The sequence below is a fragment of the Marmota monax genome, unplaced genomic scaffold (assembly GCF_021218885.2).
Source record: "Marmota monax isolate L192 unplaced genomic scaffold, Marmota_monax_Labrador192_F-V1.1 WCK01_AAM20220418_F8-fsc00079, whole genome shotgun sequence".
In the NCBI taxonomy this organism is placed as follows: Eukaryota; Metazoa; Chordata; class Mammalia; order Rodentia; family Sciuridae; genus Marmota; species Marmota monax.
In genome coordinates this window covers 1119632-1137500 of record NW_026694099.1, presented here as the reverse complement: position 1 = coordinate 1137500, position 17869 = coordinate 1119632, and the positions used below count along the sequence as shown (strand labels likewise).

The window sequence follows — 17869 nt, the reverse complement described above, 5'->3', positions numbered from 1 at the left end:
CAGAAGCTAGGCTTGGCCTTGCTGTCTTCTAATATTTATAACTAATGCTGAAGTATTATGAAAGCTTCCACTAAAAAAGTACTTGAACTCTGCTATCGACACAGTGACAATAGGTGTCAGTTTAGTGGAGGAGGAGGTAGGAAAGCAACTGGAGTTGTCTTTTTGCAGCAGGAGATGATTTGGGAGGAGATGGTGTTGGAGATCACTTGGGAGGTGTCGGTGTTGGAGATGGAGGTGGGCAAAGGGTATTAAACCAAAGACGACTAAATAGATGCTAGTGGGTATGTCAAGGAAGCCTATCATCTAAATAGTGATTCCAAACTTCTAGTGTAGGGCAGAAAAAAGGGCTGGGGACCACTTCTGAAGGACCCTACTTCTTGCTTTCCTTCCCTCCTTCAGGAGCCTGTGTGGCTTACTTCCTCACCAAGAGGCGTGAGTATCGAAACTCCCTGAACCCCTTTAAAGGTCTGAAGGAAAAAGAGGAGAAGAAACTTCGAAGTCGCCGATACCGGGTAAGTCTCTAGGCCTTCCTTTCAAGATGTTAAACCCTAAATCCTAAGAAGTGCCAGGGAGAAGAGCCAGCAGACATAGTGTCTAAGAATGGGGTTCAGAGCCAGGAACATAGGCTGATGGAGGAGAAAAGAGGGTGAGCCAATTCTAAGATCTGACCAGGAAACTGGGTTCCCCTAGGCACAGACTTTACACTGCCTTCTATCCTACCTAAACCCTTTCCCCAAACCTAATCCATAGTCTGTTTCTCTTCCTGATGTCTGTCGTGTGCTCCTATCTTAGCTTTTTGCCAACCGATCCAGCATCATGAGGCATTTTGGACCTGAGGACCAAAACCTGTGGAAAGATGTGACAGAAGAGCTGATGTCTGATGAGGAGGACAGTCTTAATGAGCCAGGTGTCTGGGTTGCCCGCTCTCCTCGTTTCCGGGCCCAGCGCCTCACAGAGCTCTGCTATCACCTGGATGCTAACTCTAAGCATGGCACCAAGGCCAACCGTGTATATGGGCCTCCCTCAGACAGACTGCCTTCTGCTGAAGCCCAGCTCCTTCCACCAGAACTTTACAATCCTAATTTCCAAGATGAGGAAGAAGAGGGAGGAAATGAGAATGGACCCATCTCTCCATCGTTTGACCAACCCCACAAAACCTGCTGTCCTGACTTGAACTCATTCATCGAAATCAAGGTGGAAAAGGATGAGTGAAGTCTATAACTAAGAATAATTCTGGCTTCTGCCACTCTCCCTGTCCCATAAATGGGTGGCTGTGGGGCTTCCCAGAATAATGAAAAGCCCTCTGCAGTCTGAGAAAGAAAGTTTGACTCACTTCTTAACATAGTCTCTCCTGGAAGTGGAAGCTAGAAGCTCTCTCTGGTCGGGTGAAAGACTTATCTAGAAGGGGAAAAACACCCTCACTGTGAATGGCAAGCCAGAAAATGCTTATTCCTAAGCATAAACAGTGCCACGGAGGAGCATGGCATGAGAAAAGGAGGATGGGTCTAAGAAATACCAACCCTTCTTGACACATGTCTCTCTCTCTCTCTGAGTCATTTTCCCCCAAGGCTCAGGGAAAGCAGCCCTGGTTGTACCTTTTGCTTCCCCATGACTGCAGGTCCAGTTCTGCAGAGGAAGCAGAATGGACCAGTCCAGGGTAATACTGCCACCTGGTGGTAAGTTTCAGTCATGGGCTTGATTCTTATGAGCAAAAGAAGGTGGACTCCATCACTGTTTGGGGACTGGAATCTAGATATAATAACTACTGCTTATTGAATTATATAAGGAAGATTTTATTATCCCCATCTTACAGATGAGGAAATTAAAGCTGTAAGAGTTCCAATGTCTCACTGTCGGCTTTTCTCCCACTTTATGACCAAACAGAATACACATAGTTATTTTTCATACTGTCAACCAAGCTGTACTTTGGAGAATATATAGGTGTGTGCACACACATGCTTTTTTGTTGAAAGCACTGAGAAGTAAAATGGCCTTATATCCATTCACTCAATCTTTTTTTTTTTTTTAATATTTATTTTTCAGTTTTTGGTGGACACAACATCTTTATTTGTATGTGGTGTTGAGGATCGAACCCGGGCCGCGCACATGCCAGGCAAGCGCGCTACCACTTGAGCCACATCCCCAGCCCCCCATTCACTCAATCTTAACAACAAATATTGATTGCTTAGTAGGTGTCAGGTACTATGTATTACAGATATACTGCTGATAAGGTTCTAGATGATCAGGTTTTATTTTTAGTCAGGAAGTGAGGAAATTGAGTAGGCAATGAAATAAGTTGTAATAAGGGAGACCATGTAGGAATGCAGAGTGCAATGGCAGCATGTAGCTGGGTTAGCTACCCTACTCTTGAAGTCAAGAAAGGCTTCTCAGAGGCAGTGATGTTTAAACTGATACCTGAAAGATGTGAGGAGTTAACCAGAAGGGAAGAGGCATGGAGAGTATTCCAAACAGGAGACAGCATCTACAAAAGCCCAGAAGCAAAAGAGAGTACTTTTACTGCAGATCAGTTTGGGGAGGGAAAATTGCAAAGAGTCTGAAGAGTCAAGAGAGACCTTGTAAAATACCCTAAAGAAGAAAGACATTAGCTGGGTATGATGGTACACTCCTGTAATCCCCAACTACTCAGGAAACTGAGGGAGGAGGATCACAAGTTTGAAGCCAGCCTGGGTAACTTGGGGAGACCCTATCTCAAAATAATAATAATAATAATAACAAGGGCTGGGAATGTAGCTGGGTGGTAGAGCACCACTGGGTTCAATTCCTAGTAAAATACATACATGCACACGTGTACAAAGGAGAAAGAGAAAAAAGAATATATACATTAGTTCAAGGACAGTGAGGATTCATTGAAAGGTTCTAAGAAGAAAAATGAGATGATCAGTTTTATGTATTGTAAGAATCACTTGAGGTACTGGGGATATAGTTCAGTGGATAGAGTGCTTGCCTTGCATGCACAAGGCCCTGGGTTCGATCCCCAGCACCACACACACAAAAAAAAAGAAAAAGAAAAAAAGAATCACTTGACCTCAGGGTGTAAGATTGATTGGAGGAAGACAGACTTGTCTGGGCACTCTTGCTTTGGTTTAAGAGAGACAAGACAGACACTATATACTAGTGATCAGGTGAAAACAGACTTGAAAGATATTTAGGAAGCAGATCTGATAGAACTCTAGGATTTGAAGTTAAGAAAATATAGGGTTGATGCTTAGGTGTCTGGTGTAAGCAACTAAGTGGCCAATGGTGCTGGAGGAGCCAGTTGCAGGAAGCAGGAAAAATGAGCTCAATTTAGGGTGTTGGGTATCTCTGAGACAACCAAGTGGAAATGCTAGTAGTCATTTGAGTTTTTTTTTTTTTTTTTTTCATTTGAGTTTTTAAGTCTAAGAAAGTCTGGGCTAGAGATTCAGATTTGTAATTAAAGTCTTGGGGATAAAGAAGCCTCTGGAGCTCCCAGTTCCAGTTCAGACTGTGGAATGGCTACCCTGAGGTCATAAGCACTATTGGAGCATGTCCTATCAGGTACCCTACTTTCCCTTCACTCTTCTCTGGTTTCTGTTGTCCCCTGAAAACACAAGCTGTTCGTTTTAACTATGCCCGTTGTTGCCACCACCCAAAGGTGGGCCTTTTCAATGGCTTCCCCAGAGAACTTTTCACAAGATTTACTCTCTCATCCTCACTCCAAAGGATCAAATATAAGTAACCTGGAAGGAAAAAAATCTGGGTTCTCCTTCCTCATGTGGAGTCAGAAAAGGAAGAGGGAGAGCATTATGGTTAATTCTTTTTTTTTTTTTTTTGTGGTGCTGCAGATTGAACCCAGGGCCTTGTGCATGCAAAATTATGGTTAATTCTGAAGATGTTTTTACAACAGGTTCCAGATGTAATCTGATAGCTCCCTCTGTTACCAGTGCTTTCAGTCCTCCCAGCTTCCAGTTTGACAGTGAGCTGTCCTAAGGGTCAAAGAAAGCTATAGGCTTGACCAGGGAAACAAGCTGATTCTCTGGAGAGATAAGGTCTGGTAGACAATGCAACTTGTGCAAAGACATCAAATAGTTTATGCCAAATGCATTTCCCAAAAACATTAACCTTTTCTTCCCCATTCCCCAAGGCTACACTAAAATTATAAAAGGTGTTCAAAATGTTGAGATGAAAATAATGTGCATAATTTGTTTGCATGTAATTTTCATACTCATTTAATAGCTAAATACAAAGGAGTCATTAGCCTTCTCCATTCTACTCCCTCTGCCCCATGTCCCTGATGTGCTAGTCCGGACAAAATCATTGGGCTCTTTAGCTGTAGCCAGGGTTTCTTCTTTTTTTTTTTGCTGTGCTGGGAATCCAACCCAGGACCTAGCATATGCTGCTAGGCAGGCACTGTACACCCCCTGGCCTTTTCTTTATTCTTGGTTCTTCCAGTATGGCCAGTATCAGCCTCTTTTCCTTTTTCCCCCTCATTCCTTTTACTTGCTACTTCCTCTAAACGGCATTTCTTTTCCTCTCATAAGTTCATACTTCTTCTTTGTCATCAACATTCTGTGACAACCAAAACTAAAAAGGAAAGTTGGCTGGCATCAGGGGGTGGGGATGGGGGATATGTTCCCTAACCAGGCCTTGGATCCGCCCAATCACCTGAAATATTTGCTAAAAATCTCATTTCCCAACACCAGGGGGTGTCTATCTATCCTTCCATCTCTCCTACCCTTCAGGTAGCAATGAGTTCCAAACCTTTTCCTCACTGCTTTAATCTCCTTCCTTCCTTCCTTCATAAAGTGGGGATCAGTCCCCAACTTTTTTTCTTACTCCTTTTCATTGCTTCTACAAACACATAAATCTTCCACTCTCCTTCTCTACCGCCACAGAACTGTGAGTCCAGAAAGTTGTGTCTTTTATTGCAGTTTATCTGTCTCTTAAGTTCTCAAGACCAACTTGTCCTTTCTTTTGTCTATACATCCCTTGGTCTCTGAACCTCCCAGATTCCCCTTGGCTCTCCCTTTCGCTACCTGTTAAACCTATTCTTTTGGGAATCCTTGCCTTTCAGGGCTACCTTTACCTACAGGTCTCTAAACCTCTTTATGTATTTACCTTTTTTCTTTCTTCCTGTCTTCAACTTTGGGCTCCTCCCTATCTTACCACTTCTGTACAGTCTCTCTCCAAGTCTTCTGCAGTACCCACACTAGGAACAAAGTCACGGTGTTTGCGCACAACATGCCTCGATCACCCCTTGCCGAACGCATGACATTCCACAGTGCCCCTCCGCGCATTCCAACTGCAAATAAAGAGTCCCCATTCTCTCTTCCCTTACACTTTTTCCTGTTTCAATTCTAAAGTGTTGGGGCCACAGCTGCCCAAACTGCCTCTTGCCCTCCTCTCGAGTCCTGTCGAATCTCCACCTGCAGGGCACTTAGCCTTGGTGACCCCCTCCTCGCTACACACCAGAGATCCCTGCGCAGACACCCCCATTGCTCTAGTACACACAGCGCTCCGCCCTTCCAGGAAAGTAGATCCGGCCGAGCAGACAAAAGTTTGGGAGAGAAGTTCGGTTTGTGCCGAGTGTGAGAGCTAGGGGGGCGGGGGCCCAGAACAGTCTGGTTGTGGGGCGAGTGGACGCGTGAACTGGTAGACCTGCGGACCGGACAGCCGTGGCTGCAGACCCTTCTATCCCCGCTTAACCCCAGATGCTCGGGAGGACGCAGTCCCTCCCTCTGGGGGATGCTGTGGGATTCCCAGCGCCGGGAACCCGGACCGTCCGCTAAGCCCTTGTGCCTATCCTGTGCCCCTGGGGAACCGGAGTCCGGCTGCAGGGAAAGAGAAGCGGCCGCCGAGACCCTGCAGGGTGCCAGGTGGGGAGGGGGCTGGAGGCCCCAGGCCCGAGGATATGGAGCGGTTAGGGGAGAAAGCCAGTCGCCTGCTAGAGAAGTTAAGACTCTCGGACTCCGGCAGCGCCAAGTTCGGCCGCAGAAAGGGTGAAGCTAGCCGGACTGGGTCTGATGGGACCCCCGGGCCTGGCAAGGGACGCCTGAGTGGGCTGGGGGGACCTAGGAAATCAGGGCCCCGAGGAGCTACTGGGGGACCCGGAGATGAGACATTGGAGCCAGCCCGGGAGCAAGGCCCCCAGGACGCTGAGCGGAACCCGCGCGGCTCCTTTGAGGCGCAGCGCTACGAAGGTTCCTTTCCCGGGGGGCCGCCGCCCACCCGGGCCTTGCCTCTACCTCAGTCGTTACCCCCAGATTTCCGGCTGGAGACCACGGCTCCGGCCCTGAGTCCCCGCTCCAGTTTCGCCAGTAGCTCAGCCAGCGACGCGAGTAAGCCGTCCAGTCCCCGCGGCAGCCTGCTGCTGGACGGGGCGGGAGCTGGAGGAGCCGGAGGTAGCCGGCCCTGCAGTAATCGTACCAGTGGCATCAGCATGGGCTACGACCAACGCCACGGGAGCCCTCTGCCCGCAGGGCCGTGCCTGTTTGGCCCACCCCTGAGCGGGGCTCTGGTCGGCTATTCCGCCGGAGGGGTCCCGTCTGCCTACCCGGAGCTCCATGCCGCCCTGGACCGACTGTGCGGGGCTGGCCCGCGGGGGTTCGGCTGCCAGGAAAGCCGCCACTCATATCCCCCGGCTCTGGGCAGCCCCGGAGCTTTAGCCGGGGCCGGAGTGGGAGCGGCGGGGCCTTTGGAGAGACGTGGGACTCAACCCGGACGACACTCGGTGACTGGCTATGGGGACTGCGCCGCGGGCGCCCGATACCAAGACGAGCTAACTGCGTTGCTGCGCCTGACGGTAGGCACCGGTGGGCGAGAAGCCGGCGCCCGCGGGGAACCCTCGGGGATTGAACCATCGGGTCTCGAGGAGACGCAGGGTCCGTTCGTTCCGGAGGCTGCCCGGGCCCGGATGCGAGAGCCAGAGGCCAGAGAGGACTACTTCGGTAAGTGAGAGTGAAGTGGCTAGGGACTGAGAGGGATCCGTCTCAGCATTTGGCTCTCCAGTGCCCCGACGGCCCAAATTGCCTGTGTCCCGGGGTCCAAGGAGGAGACGCTGGACCAGAAAAAAGCGGCGGGAGGGATGGATGGGGGCGGACCTCAGAGTGCTATCCCCTTCCCACTGGGTTGCAAATGGACCGGGCTAAATTCAAACCCCCTGATTATCTCGTGAGTCCCAGTTTCTCACGCATTAGATAGAGAACCTTAGGTTTTCGCTGTTGGAGGCCTTGTAAGGAGGGGACCTAGTGAAGCAGTGAGAGCATCCCCCAACCCCCCGACTTCCCCTTTCCCGGCGGTGCCCCTACAGGCTTCAGCGTGCCGCGCCCCCACCCCGGCCCTGGCTCCGCCCGCAGGAATTCGGGGAATGCGCGGGTGGGGGGGCGGGGAGGGCGGGCAGTTTGCGTGCCGACTCCTGCCCGGGCGCTCCAGGTGCCCGCGGGCGGGGCCCACCGCAGCCGAGGGGTGGGGTGCGCTCGTGCGCCCAGGATCTGGGCGTGTTGTGGGGGGGAAGGCTTCCTAGAACACGAGGAACCGTGGCCGCTGTCTGGGAAATGGAGCTCCCTGGAACGGAAAACAGGGACCCAGGTGCTGCTCATCCCCAGTCCTGACGAGGTGCGCATGGGCACTGAAGCAGAGATCAGGTGGTACCAGCCTGTTTCCTCATCTTCTGGAAGTGAGGGCAAAAGTCCTGACCACTGGACAACTATCACCCTGGATGGATATCGACCCTGTGTGACTGCCAAAAATAATCTGGCCTGGAGTTCTGGCCTTAACTGCTCAGAATTCAGGCTGAAAGTAGCCCCTTCTTCCTGCTGCTGTTAAGAGAAACCTGGTGGTGGCCTCCTTCACCCACAATACTTGTTGAAGAAGTATTGATTGATTACATGTTTCAGCTAGAGGGTTAAGTGGGATTTTAGACAGTTTTTTAGTCTAACCCCCACAAACTACTTCATCATATAAAGTAATGCTAATCTGATGGGTAGAGGAGGGCTCAATCCCCAGAACTGTGGGCCTCTTCAGTTTTCCAAGTATCTTCTCCCCTGCTCTCTCACTATCCACTTCCCTGCCCTCCATTCCAGGCTGTAGAAGTCCTTGGCTAGAAATGTGAATAAGGAGAGGAACTGCTGCCAGAGAGAGATAGCTGGAGAGGAAGCTCAGAGGTAGCAGACTTGCAGGATGGAAGGGCCTGCATAGTTCAACCCCCAGCCCATTTATTTCTCCCACCATGGGAAAGAAAGGCCTAGAGCAGGTGATGCTAAATTATTTTGGTCAAAGGAGACTGACAGGGCCCATTTAGCAGTTTCCTTTTGAGGCCTGGAGCGGTATCTGGGAAATAAGTCTCTTTGGCTAAACCATCTGAGCCAAAATGAAGAAAGGAACTCAGAGAAAGTGCAATAAAATAGCAGGATGATTTTAGGTGTGGATATGTTGGGTGAGAGGAGGTAAGTTAGACATGCCTGAGCAGTTTCCTCCTGTCTTTCACTAGTATCTAAAGCTTCCCTAAAGAATAGCTCTGAAAGACCCCTGGTATGGCAATCTTAGGCAGATCTCCTCTTCCATGAGGAGGACACATTTTTAATTTGGAGGTGGAGGTTTCCTATCCCTGGACATCAGGTTGTCTTCCCTGACAGAGCCCCCTACCAGCTTCAGTCCTAGTCTGACAGTACCCTCTTACTGCTGCCCCCGGTAGGGGCCCTCTTCCTTGGCTTCAGCCTTGCCCAGCTGCCACAGGGTGGGAGCAGGACAGGCCTGGGCCCATCAGTTGCTGCAGCTGCTGCACAGGCTCCCAAGCCCCTGGGCAAAGACTGGGATGGGCCCCAACAGGCAGGGAGTGTGGCAGTGTGCCCAGGGAGAAAGGTGGGGCGGGCCCGTTGGGATCTGCTCCCCAAAGACAGGCCCTAGCCCTCACTCATGGGCCTGGAATTGGGGAGTGGAGGGAAGAAAGAACACACCCAGGAAAGGCGGGTGCCAGACCAGGTGCATGTATCTTAGTAGGGGATGTTGGGGGAACTGCAGCTCAGCTCTGTTTCTTGCGTGATAGATGGCAGGGAGGCACTGGGGATTCTGCCACGTTTCCCCTTCCTGTGCAAACCTGGTCCCTAGAACACAACCTGCATTCTCAGCAGCCACCTCCACACAGGAGTTATGCTCACAAGGCCCTCTGCTGAGCGAGGTCCTACTCTCTGTTCTTGAAAGTGTGCATCAGAGAGAAATCATTCCATACCTCAATAGCAGCTTGTTTTATAGATGGGAAAACTGAAGTTCTGGAGAGGCCTCCTGGGCCTAACTTCCTTTCTGTAGGAAGTTTTTTTTTTCATGTCTTCTGCTGGGCCCCTGTGCATCTCTGACCATTTGTCCCAGACTTGCCTGTTTAGTGTTTTCTGCTTAACAGAAACTAAACATCTGAAGGCCAAGGACCTTATCTTTGACATTCTTCAGAATTGGGTACTGTACTAGGCACAAAATAGATGCTCAGAAAATCAAGTAAACAAGAATGGAATTACCCCTCCAAAGACCTTGCTACATCCCATTTCTTGCTCTTCTCCTCAGGAGGGAGCCCAGTAAAGAGAGCCTGTGTCCTCTGACACATCAGGAAAAAGCACTCAGGAAAGCTTGGGGGGGGGGGTCCTGGATTTGAACTGGGGTTTGGCGAGGGTGGAAGTGATGCTGACAACCTCTTCTCTCCCCTCAGGCACCTGTATCAAGTGCAACAAAGGCATCTATGGGCAGAGCAATGCCTGCCAGGCCCTGGACAGTCTCTATCACACCCAGTGCTTTGTCTGCTGCTCCTGTGGTGAGTGTGGATGCCACTCAAGTACTCCCCCTACCTCTCCCCACATCCATGCTTACAAGTGCTGGGGGGAACCAGGGAAGAGCTTGTGCCTCTTCATTTGCTCCAAGACCTTGGTGGGGACTTGGGTCCCTACCATGTATCTGGAGGCCCACAGCTGCCCCACCTTCTCTTGCTTACCCCCTCAGCTCTACCTGGCTTTCCTTCCCCCATGCTGGGTCTGCTTTTTGGAGTCCATCCTCCCTGCCCCTGTTCAGCCTCTTTCCTCTCCGATCCTCCCTCTTTCTTGTGCCTCCCTGCTTGCCCAGCCTGGACTCCCGCCCAGCCCTCCAGTCTCTCCTTGGTGGGGTTTGGTCTTGGGCAGCGAGTTGCCTGGGGCGACAGTGAAAGACTGGAATGTGGGAAGGGTGGGGTGTGGGCTGGGGGAGTAGGGAGCTGTGGGGGGCGGAGAGGGGGTTTTCTCTTGGCTGGTCAGAGTTCAGCCACCTCGCTAGAGTGCAGGCCACCAGGCCATGCCAAGCTGATGACATCACGCTCCAGGAATGCCCGCTGCTGCTGTTAGCTCAGGAGGCCCTCTGTGGGGGGGTGCTCCCAGCAGCCTTAACTCCCCCTACCCCGCCCTCCCTCACCTCTCATTACCCCTTCCCCACTGCTTAGCCATTCTGATTCTTTTGCTAAACCTTTAATCTCCTATCTCTGCCTGTCTGACTCCAGCACTCAGCTTTTCTCTCATTCCCCCAGCTTCTGCCTGGTTCTTTTTAGACTCCTCTGTCTGTCTTTTATAGGGCCTCTTCTGGATATGTCTGTCTTTCCTTCTCTTTCCTCCCCTATGTCATGAGTTTCTAAGTCAGGTCTTCTAAACTACCAGACAGCTGGAAGTGGAAATTTTGATGGGAAGAAGGCGAAAGATAGGAAAATTGACTATTCTCCACCAGTTCTCACTCCTCCCTCATCCCTGACAATTGAGACACCACAGAGCAGTTCCTGGGTAGTTGGTCAGATGGGAAATGGTCCTGCCTTGTCTGCTTGCAAAAAGTCCTGGGCTGCCTTTGACCCTGAAGATTCTGGGTCCCTCCAAGTTTGAGGAAACAGACCAGTACATCAGGCAAGGGTACCCATTTTGATCCCAACAAAGCACTTTGTTCCTGCAGTAACTCCAGTATGTCCTGACTTCCATAGTCTATCTCAAGAAGCTAGACAAGTCTTTGAGCACAGGATGTCTGTGCTGAGGCAAAGATACTCCTAGGTTGAAAGGCTGTGACAATTTGATTTTTTAAAAAATATTTTTAGTTGTAATTGGACACAATATCTTATTTTATTTATTTTCATGTGGTGCTAAGGCTCATACCCAGTGCCTCACAGATGCTAGGCAAGTGCTCTACCACTGAGCCACAACTCCAGCCTCGACAATGTGATTTTTTTTTTTCCATGCACATTGTACAGCACCTAGTTCAGGGATTCTTTCTATGTATTCCAGCATGCAGTTGGCTTTGTTCTCCCAGGTGGCTCTCTATGTACTGGGCACTGGAGGGGAAAGCATTCATTTAGGGGAGGATGGTAGAAAACTGTTGAGGATGCAGGAGCCAAAGGAGTGAGGAGAGAAGTTGGCTGGAATGCAGTCAAAGCAAATTGGAGGGGTGTGGGAAGGAAAAGCACTAATGGGCAGTTTAATCACACTATGCCTGTACAGTGCATCACTGGGTAGCAAGAATACCAGAGTGGGCCTTGTGCCTGGGCTGTGGGATAGGTTCAAGCTCCTCCCTGTTGGTTCTAGGGAGAACTTTGCGCTGCAAGGCTTTCTACAGTGTCAACGGCTCTGTGTACTGTGAGGAAGATTATCTGGTGAGTGAGTGGTCCCCTGGATGTGGAATTGGCTCTCACTGGAACTCCCTTATTAGCAACCCACCAGGGTTCCGCCCATCATTTTCAGCTGGTAACATCCACCTGTCTTTTCTCTAGTTTTCAGGGTTTCAGGAAGCAGCTGAGAAGTGCTGTGTCTGTGGTCACTTGATTTTGGAGAAGGTAGGGGATGTGTCTTCTGCTGAGCCTGTGAAACTGCAGGAAAGAAACCCATCACCAGATGAATCACATTCTTGCCATTCCTCCCCAGAGCAATTGTTTATAGTGCCTTCCCTATGCCCCTGAGATGGAGTCCCATCCTAGGCTTCTGTGACCTGACCCCTCCCTGATTCTGCAGGCACAACCAGGCCCTCCAGCCTGAGCTAGAAGTTGGTGTCCTGGGTCTTTTTATTTATTTATTTATTTATTTATTTTTAATTGTAGATAGACACAATACCTTTATTCTATTTATTTATTTTTATGTGGTGCTGAGGATCGAACCCAGTGCCTCATACGCGCTAGGCGCACATTCTACCACTGAGCTACAACCCCAACCCCATGTCCTGGGTCTTAATCCCTATTCTTATCCTGGTTGAATCAGTTGAAACTCAGTTTTCTTTTCTATAAAAAAAAGGGTTTGGATCAGATCAATGAATCTAACCCTGGCAGCCTAGCAGATAACATGGGAAGAATAAAAAAATATATATATAATATATTGTTTAATGTGGGGTCCCCTCACCAGAATTGTGAATTGTGATAGAAGATTGAGGTAGAACCCACTCATTGGTGTTTATTTGTGTTTTTTGTTTTGTTTTGTTTTTAAATTATTGATCTACATCCCCAGTCCTTTTTATTTTTTAATTTGAGACAGGGTCTTGCTAAATTGCTGAGCATCTCTTTAAGTTGTTGAGGCTGGTCTCGAACTTTTGAGTCCTTCTGCCTTAGCCTCCCAAGTTGCTGGGATTACTACTGGTGAGCTCTGCTGTGACCTGGCTGCATTGGTAACTTTTTAAAAGCTCCCTAGGTGATCCTAATATTGTAGCCAGGTTTGAACTCTAATGACCCAGTTGGTCTCTACTACTTTTTTCAGGGCTTCTATATTTAAGACTCCTTGGTCCCCTCAAATTACATGTAAGCCTACAGGAAGGGGTTGGACAAGGTTAGTGGGAACAGTAAGGAACATAAAGGGTAGCTAAAGAGCTGGGGCTGGAAGGAAACTAACTAATTCTTCCACCCCATGACCCAGATCCTTCAGGCAATGGGGAAGTCCTATCACCCAGGCTGCTTCCGATGCATCGTTTGCAACAAGTGCCTAGATGGCGTCCCCTTCACAGTGGACTTCTCCAACCAGGTGTACTGTGTCACTGACTACCACAAGTGAGTCCAACCCTGGGGGTGTCATGTGGAACTGGGTCCAGGGATTCTTCAATCTCAGCTCATCACTAGGTTTTTTCTTTTAGAAATTATGCCCCTAAGTGTGCAGCCTGCGGTCAACCCATCCTCCCTTCAGAGGTCAGTATGTCTGGGTTCTTCTGCAAGGTAGCCAGTGCTGCTGCCTCTAAGAAAGGGTAAGGATATGTGGCCTGGGTTCCCTTGGGAAGTGGTGGTGCTGAGGAATGCACTCTAGGAAGATTCCCGTGTGACTTTGCTCTTGGGGTCACCACCCTGACCCTAACATCCGGGCCTGGACTGTCCGATAGCCTCAAGGGGCTCAGATTCCATATCTTCCATCCCAATCCCAACAGAGGAGAGCTTTCAGTGAGGTTGAGGTCATCGAATCCCAAAGTAGGGGCTGGAAAAAGGTGAAAGAATCTTCAAGGCTGGTAGCATGGAACCAGAGATGATTTAAGTTGTAGGTATGCTTAGGGAGGGAAGCCAAAGGCCCTTGAGGAATCAGACCCTATTGGTCCTCTTTGCCCTCAGTTTGGCCTACTTTATTTATATTCTGTGCCGTGCCGTTTACCCCCTCTCTTCACATAGGAGCATGGGGGAAGCACCAAGGAGGGGGAGGGGAAGTGCCCCGAGGATTTGCCAAAGCATCTTAAAGCTACCTATGATTATTTGATTGTAGAGAGACTCTGGTGGCCTTGGTCCATCTTCCTATCGGTGCAGGAGGAGTCCTGTGCAGAGGGAGGGAAGTTGGGGGTGCCATGCTGCTCTCATCTCCATGGGGGTCTGCATTTTTCAGGGCTGTGAGGACATTGTGAGGGTGATATCCATGGACCGTGATTATCACTTTGAGTGCTACCACTGTGAGGTGAGTGTTGGGGTCCAGGGCAGAAAAATGGAATTGGGAGGGAGGGGATGAGTTAAGTACTAGAACAGGTATGCTTCTTTGGGAGAAAACCAGGAAGTGTCCTGACTTATCTCTGGTCTTTTGCTCGTCCTCCAGTCAGTCTCTCTATTCCTAGTATTTAAGTCTTTCTGAATCTGGCTTCCCTAGATTCAAGACTTTTTTTAAGACTAGGGAACTCCTGCTAACTGCTGGAAATGGGGGCTTGTCTCATTATTTCTGCAGCTGCAGCGACACCTGGTGTCCAGATGAGGTATTTCTTAGGTTTCTCTTCCACCTTCCCACTGGCAAGCCCTACCCACCAACCCCAACCCTTACTTCCAGTCTTTAGGAGTCTAGTGTTGAGCGGGGCAGATGCTAGATGTCCTCAAGTGTCCAGGGTTCCTGGGCAAAGGTGAACTAGGTTCTTTCTTCCCCAGGACTGCCGGATGCAGCTGAGCGACGAGGAAGGCTGCTGCTGTTTCCCTCTAGATGGGCACTTGCTCTGCCACGGCTGTCACATGCAGCGACTCAATGCCCGACAGCCCCCTACCAACTATGTCTGAGCTGCAGTCACCACTGTTGCCATCGCCATCATTGACAAATTCCTCTGGCCAGTGGGGCCCCTCCGAGGCTGAGGCAAGGATACATTGGAATCCTGGCAGAGTAGTCCTCTGGGGATGGCCTCAAGGGCCAGGGACCCAAAGAACATAACATTCCAAATGGATGTGGAGTAAGAATATTCTGATTGCCAGGGTGGGGATGACTGGTCTTCCCACATGTGCATCCTGATCTATTGCATATGCTCAGACGGGTTCCATGCTTTCTGAACGTCTGATTATGATGTATATCTCCAGTGTATGTTCATGCATAAGTCAAGCAATGTTCTGGATTATGGGAGGAGAGGACATCGTGGGAATGCCTCATTTTTTGTGACCCACACATGGCATCAGACTTGGGTCACAGTCTCCTATCTCTATATCTGGATGAAGAGGTGGAAATCCTGGACTTTATTAACAAGTTATTTCTTAGCCTTTTTCTAAGAACCAGGAAAGCTCCTTATCCCTCTGCTGGGAATGGGGACCAACTCCTGGTGGCCCTGCTGCCGGTATTGCCTGTTTCTCAGGGACTCATGTGGGCCTGTACTTGGTTGCTCTTCTGCTTAGTTGGGGAGGTAATGAGCAGGTCTCTCTGTGTGTAGCTTATTGGGCGGGATGTCTAGGAAGCTTCAGGCTGGTCCCTCTCCCTACACACTCCCAGGTTTAGGTGCACTGAGCCCTACAGCCCAGTATATGTGCACATGGGTGCATTCATACATGTGTGTATGCTTGCCTGCATACACTCACAGTTATTCCCTTCTTCTCAGGTCATTCTTATACTTGGTTCTCTAGCAGTAGCTCCAGACCTGCCATCTCTCAGAGGGATCTCAAATTATATACACTGCAACCCCAAAACTCAGGTTGGGGGGAGCAGGAGGGAGCAAAACACGTTGATTCTAGTCAGTTTGGCTGAAACTTGAATTCACCTAAAGCTAGAGCTCTTAAAATTTATGCTTAAAGTTCAGTTCATTTAATGACCAATTTGCCAAAAGCTCAGTTCCCTTTTGGGTGTTTGTATATCCTTTTAGATGTTCTATTCTTTTTTGTCATGCTTTGGGTATTTCAAGGACTTACATCTGTTCATCCAAGAGTACTCCTGAGTTAACAGCTACATAAAATTATCAAATTTGCAGCACTTTGTAAATGAGATTTCTTGGATGTCTTTTGCTATATTATCTACATTTCAAACACTTTTTTAAAAAAAAAGTTTAAAGTTTCTAGCAATAAATACAATTGACACAAACATTTTGTGTATCCCTTTTTGTGTTTCGTAGTCCAGTATTTCTTTATAGTTAGATGCCTTGAAAAAATGTAATGGAGCTGGGCTCAGTGGTGCAAACCTGTAATCACAGCAGCTTGGAAGGCAGGAGGATCCCAAATTCAAGGTCGACCTCAGCAACTGAGGTCCTAAGGAATTTAGCAAGACCCTGTCTCAAAAAATAAAAAGGGCTGGGGATGTTGCTCAGTGGTTAAGCACCTCCTGGGTTCAATCCCCAGTGCCCAAAAAAAGGAATGGAGTTCAGTAGGACTTTGATGCTTTGGTCTGACTTCTGTACTACTGCTGTTAAAATGTTAAAATGCCAATATATCATAAGCAAATGAATAGGCATGAGGCATACTCTATTTACTAACAATTAAAGGTCATACAGACAATAGCAGTAATAAGTAAAAAGGGTGAATCTGCTAAGTCTTTCAAAATGCTGCAGATTTGATACATATTCATTTTAGACTAATTGTAGATGAATTGACCTTTTTTTTTTCTCTCTCTTATAGTGCTGGGAATTGAACACAGGGCCTTGTGCATGTGAGGCAAGCACTCTACCAACTGAGCTATATTCCTAGCCAGATCCATTTTCTTAACCTCTATCACTTAGTCTCATACTGAAAATGCTGACTCCTCAGGAAAAGACATTCCACACTTGGGGATTATTCCAAGATGATGTCCAGTCATCCTGGGAATTCCATAAAAGGGGCCTCTGAGTGAGAGGGGAAGAGGTCAGGTTCATTCAACAGGGTACTAGTGGGTGAAATGTACTTCTTAGAGATAAATTTTCTAAAACTAGACTACTTGTTCTGTAGGCCTGGGAAAACCAAAAACTTGTGTAGCTTTACATCTGTCCCTTCAGTTTTTTTTTTTTTTTTTTTTACTCTGGGGATCTTAACTGCTCTGTCATCGGACCTTTTGTTTCTTGTTGTGATTTTGGCCTCCCTCTGTTCCTAATCTAACTGGATCTTTTCCTTCTAGGTCTGTGCTGATCTGTCCCAGCCCTGGGACTCCCTAAGACACTTCTTGCCAATAGGCTACTATTCCTTTCTTCCCAAGGAAGATATAACACCTTAGAAGAGCAGGCTGTGATAATAACCCCAGCTGCCCCACATCATCAGTGGTGGGCTCCCCATGTGTGTCCTGCATCCCACCCTGGAGCCTCCATTTTTCCTGTTTGCTGGGAGACTGCTCCTCTTTAATTTTTCTTTTCTTTCTTTCTTTTTTTTTTTTAATATTTATTTTTTAGTTTTCGGCGGACACAACATCTTTGTATGTGGTGCTGAGGATCGAACCCGGGCCGCACGCATGCCAGGCGAGCGCACTAGCGCTTGAGCCTCATCCCCAGCCCTAATTTTTCTATTTAATATTTACAATTGATAGTGAAAAATTCATGAGGTAGTGTGAAGGTAGACACTGTTTGGCCAACTTGCCACCCAATTTTCATCAGCAGCCACTAGTTCTGAGGTGAAGAAAGGGTCTGACAGCAGAGTTAAACACTTTGCTCTGGACACCTCTAGTTGCCATGGGCCCAAATGTGGATTATCAAGAACTAGGCTGGGGAGGTTCTCTCTGCTTAAGTCCTTAGAGACCTGTCTGTCCTGCCCTCTACCACCTGGAGCTCTTGAGGCTAGGGAAATGCCAAGATTCCATTTATAAATTAGATTGGGGATTCCTCAGTCTGGGAGGAGGTAGAGAAAGCTATATCTAAGCACATAAAGCCAGTTGGATAAGGCCTTCAGACTGTACCTATAAACAAAAAGAAGAGCAATAGTATTGAAATAAAAGATTGGGGGAAAAAAAAACAGGTAAGCTAAAACGTCTTTATTTAATAGTTTTTCGTTTTAGAAACACCAATAAATACCCTAGAGCTGGCTGGGGTCATTCAGAGCTCTTATGATAAGGCTCCACAAAGGTCTAGCCAATCTCAGTCCTCTTTGATTTTTTCTACTTTGCAGACTGGGCCTCTGCTGTGCCAATCTTATTGAGGACCTTGGAACGTATGCATTTGGCCCCAGTTGTAAAGGACTAAGGCTTAACCTTGAAAACAAAAGCAAGTTGTTACTGGGACTTATAGATGAGATCAGTCTAACTGTGATAGGAGAACAATCATCAGAGGCAAA

General features: G+C 48.5%; 2 protein-coding genes and 1 long non-coding RNA gene across 6 annotated transcripts in view; 2 read left to right on the top strand and 1 right to left on the bottom strand.

Annotated features, from left to right (window-relative positions):
* CUNH14orf93 (chromosome unknown C14orf93 homolog) overlaps positions 1 to 2006 on the top strand; it is a 23665-nt gene extending 21659 nt beyond the window's left edge. For all 4 annotated transcript variants that reach the window (XM_046465225.2, XM_046465228.2, XM_046465229.2 and 1 more), the window contains 2 exons: positions 400 to 512; positions 793 to 2006. In XM_046465225.2, the coding sequence (XP_046321181.1) occupies positions 400 to 512; positions 793 to 1212 (533 nt within the window). In that variant the 3' untranslated portion in view covers positions 1213 to 2006. The remainder of the gene's footprint in view (positions 1 to 399; positions 513 to 792) is intronic.
* LOC124107306 (uncharacterized) overlaps positions 1 to 5229 on the bottom strand; it is an 8691-nt gene extending 3462 nt beyond the window's left edge. The window contains exon 1 of the long non-coding RNA XR_006856359.2: positions 5098 to 5229. This is a non-coding gene — a long non-coding RNA (uncharacterized LOC124107306). The remainder of the gene's footprint in view (positions 1 to 5097) is intronic.
* Positions 5230 to 5514: 285 nt separating this feature from the next.
* On the top strand, positions 5515 to 15725 carry Ajuba (ajuba LIM protein). Its single transcript, XM_046465242.2, has 8 exons — positions 5515 to 6926; positions 9674 to 9775; positions 11547 to 11614; positions 11732 to 11794; positions 12858 to 12988; positions 13072 to 13123; positions 13800 to 13868; positions 14324 to 15725. The coding sequence occupies exons 1-8, from the start codon at positions 5891 to 5893 to the stop codon at positions 14447 to 14449; spliced, it is 1647 nt and encodes a 548-aa protein (XP_046321198.1). The 5' UTR covers positions 5515 to 5890; the 3' UTR covers positions 14450 to 15725.
* Positions 15726 to 17869: the final 2144 nt, after the last annotated feature.

Bases quoted from the DNA above. Each gene is read 5' to 3' on its own strand.
- Ajuba (XM_046465242.2), top strand. From the start codon at position 5,891: ATGGAGCGGTTAGGGGAGAAAGCCAGTCGCCTGCTAGAGAAGTTAAGA. The intron at 9,776-11,546 runs GTGAGTGTGGAT...TGTTGGTTCTAG, and splicing joins CTTTGTCTGCTGCTCCTGTG to GGAGAACTTTGCGCTGCAAG. The intron at 13,869-14,323 runs GTGAGTGTTGGG...TTTCTTCCCCAG, and splicing joins TTGAGTGCTACCACTGTGAG to GACTGCCGGATGCAGCTGAG.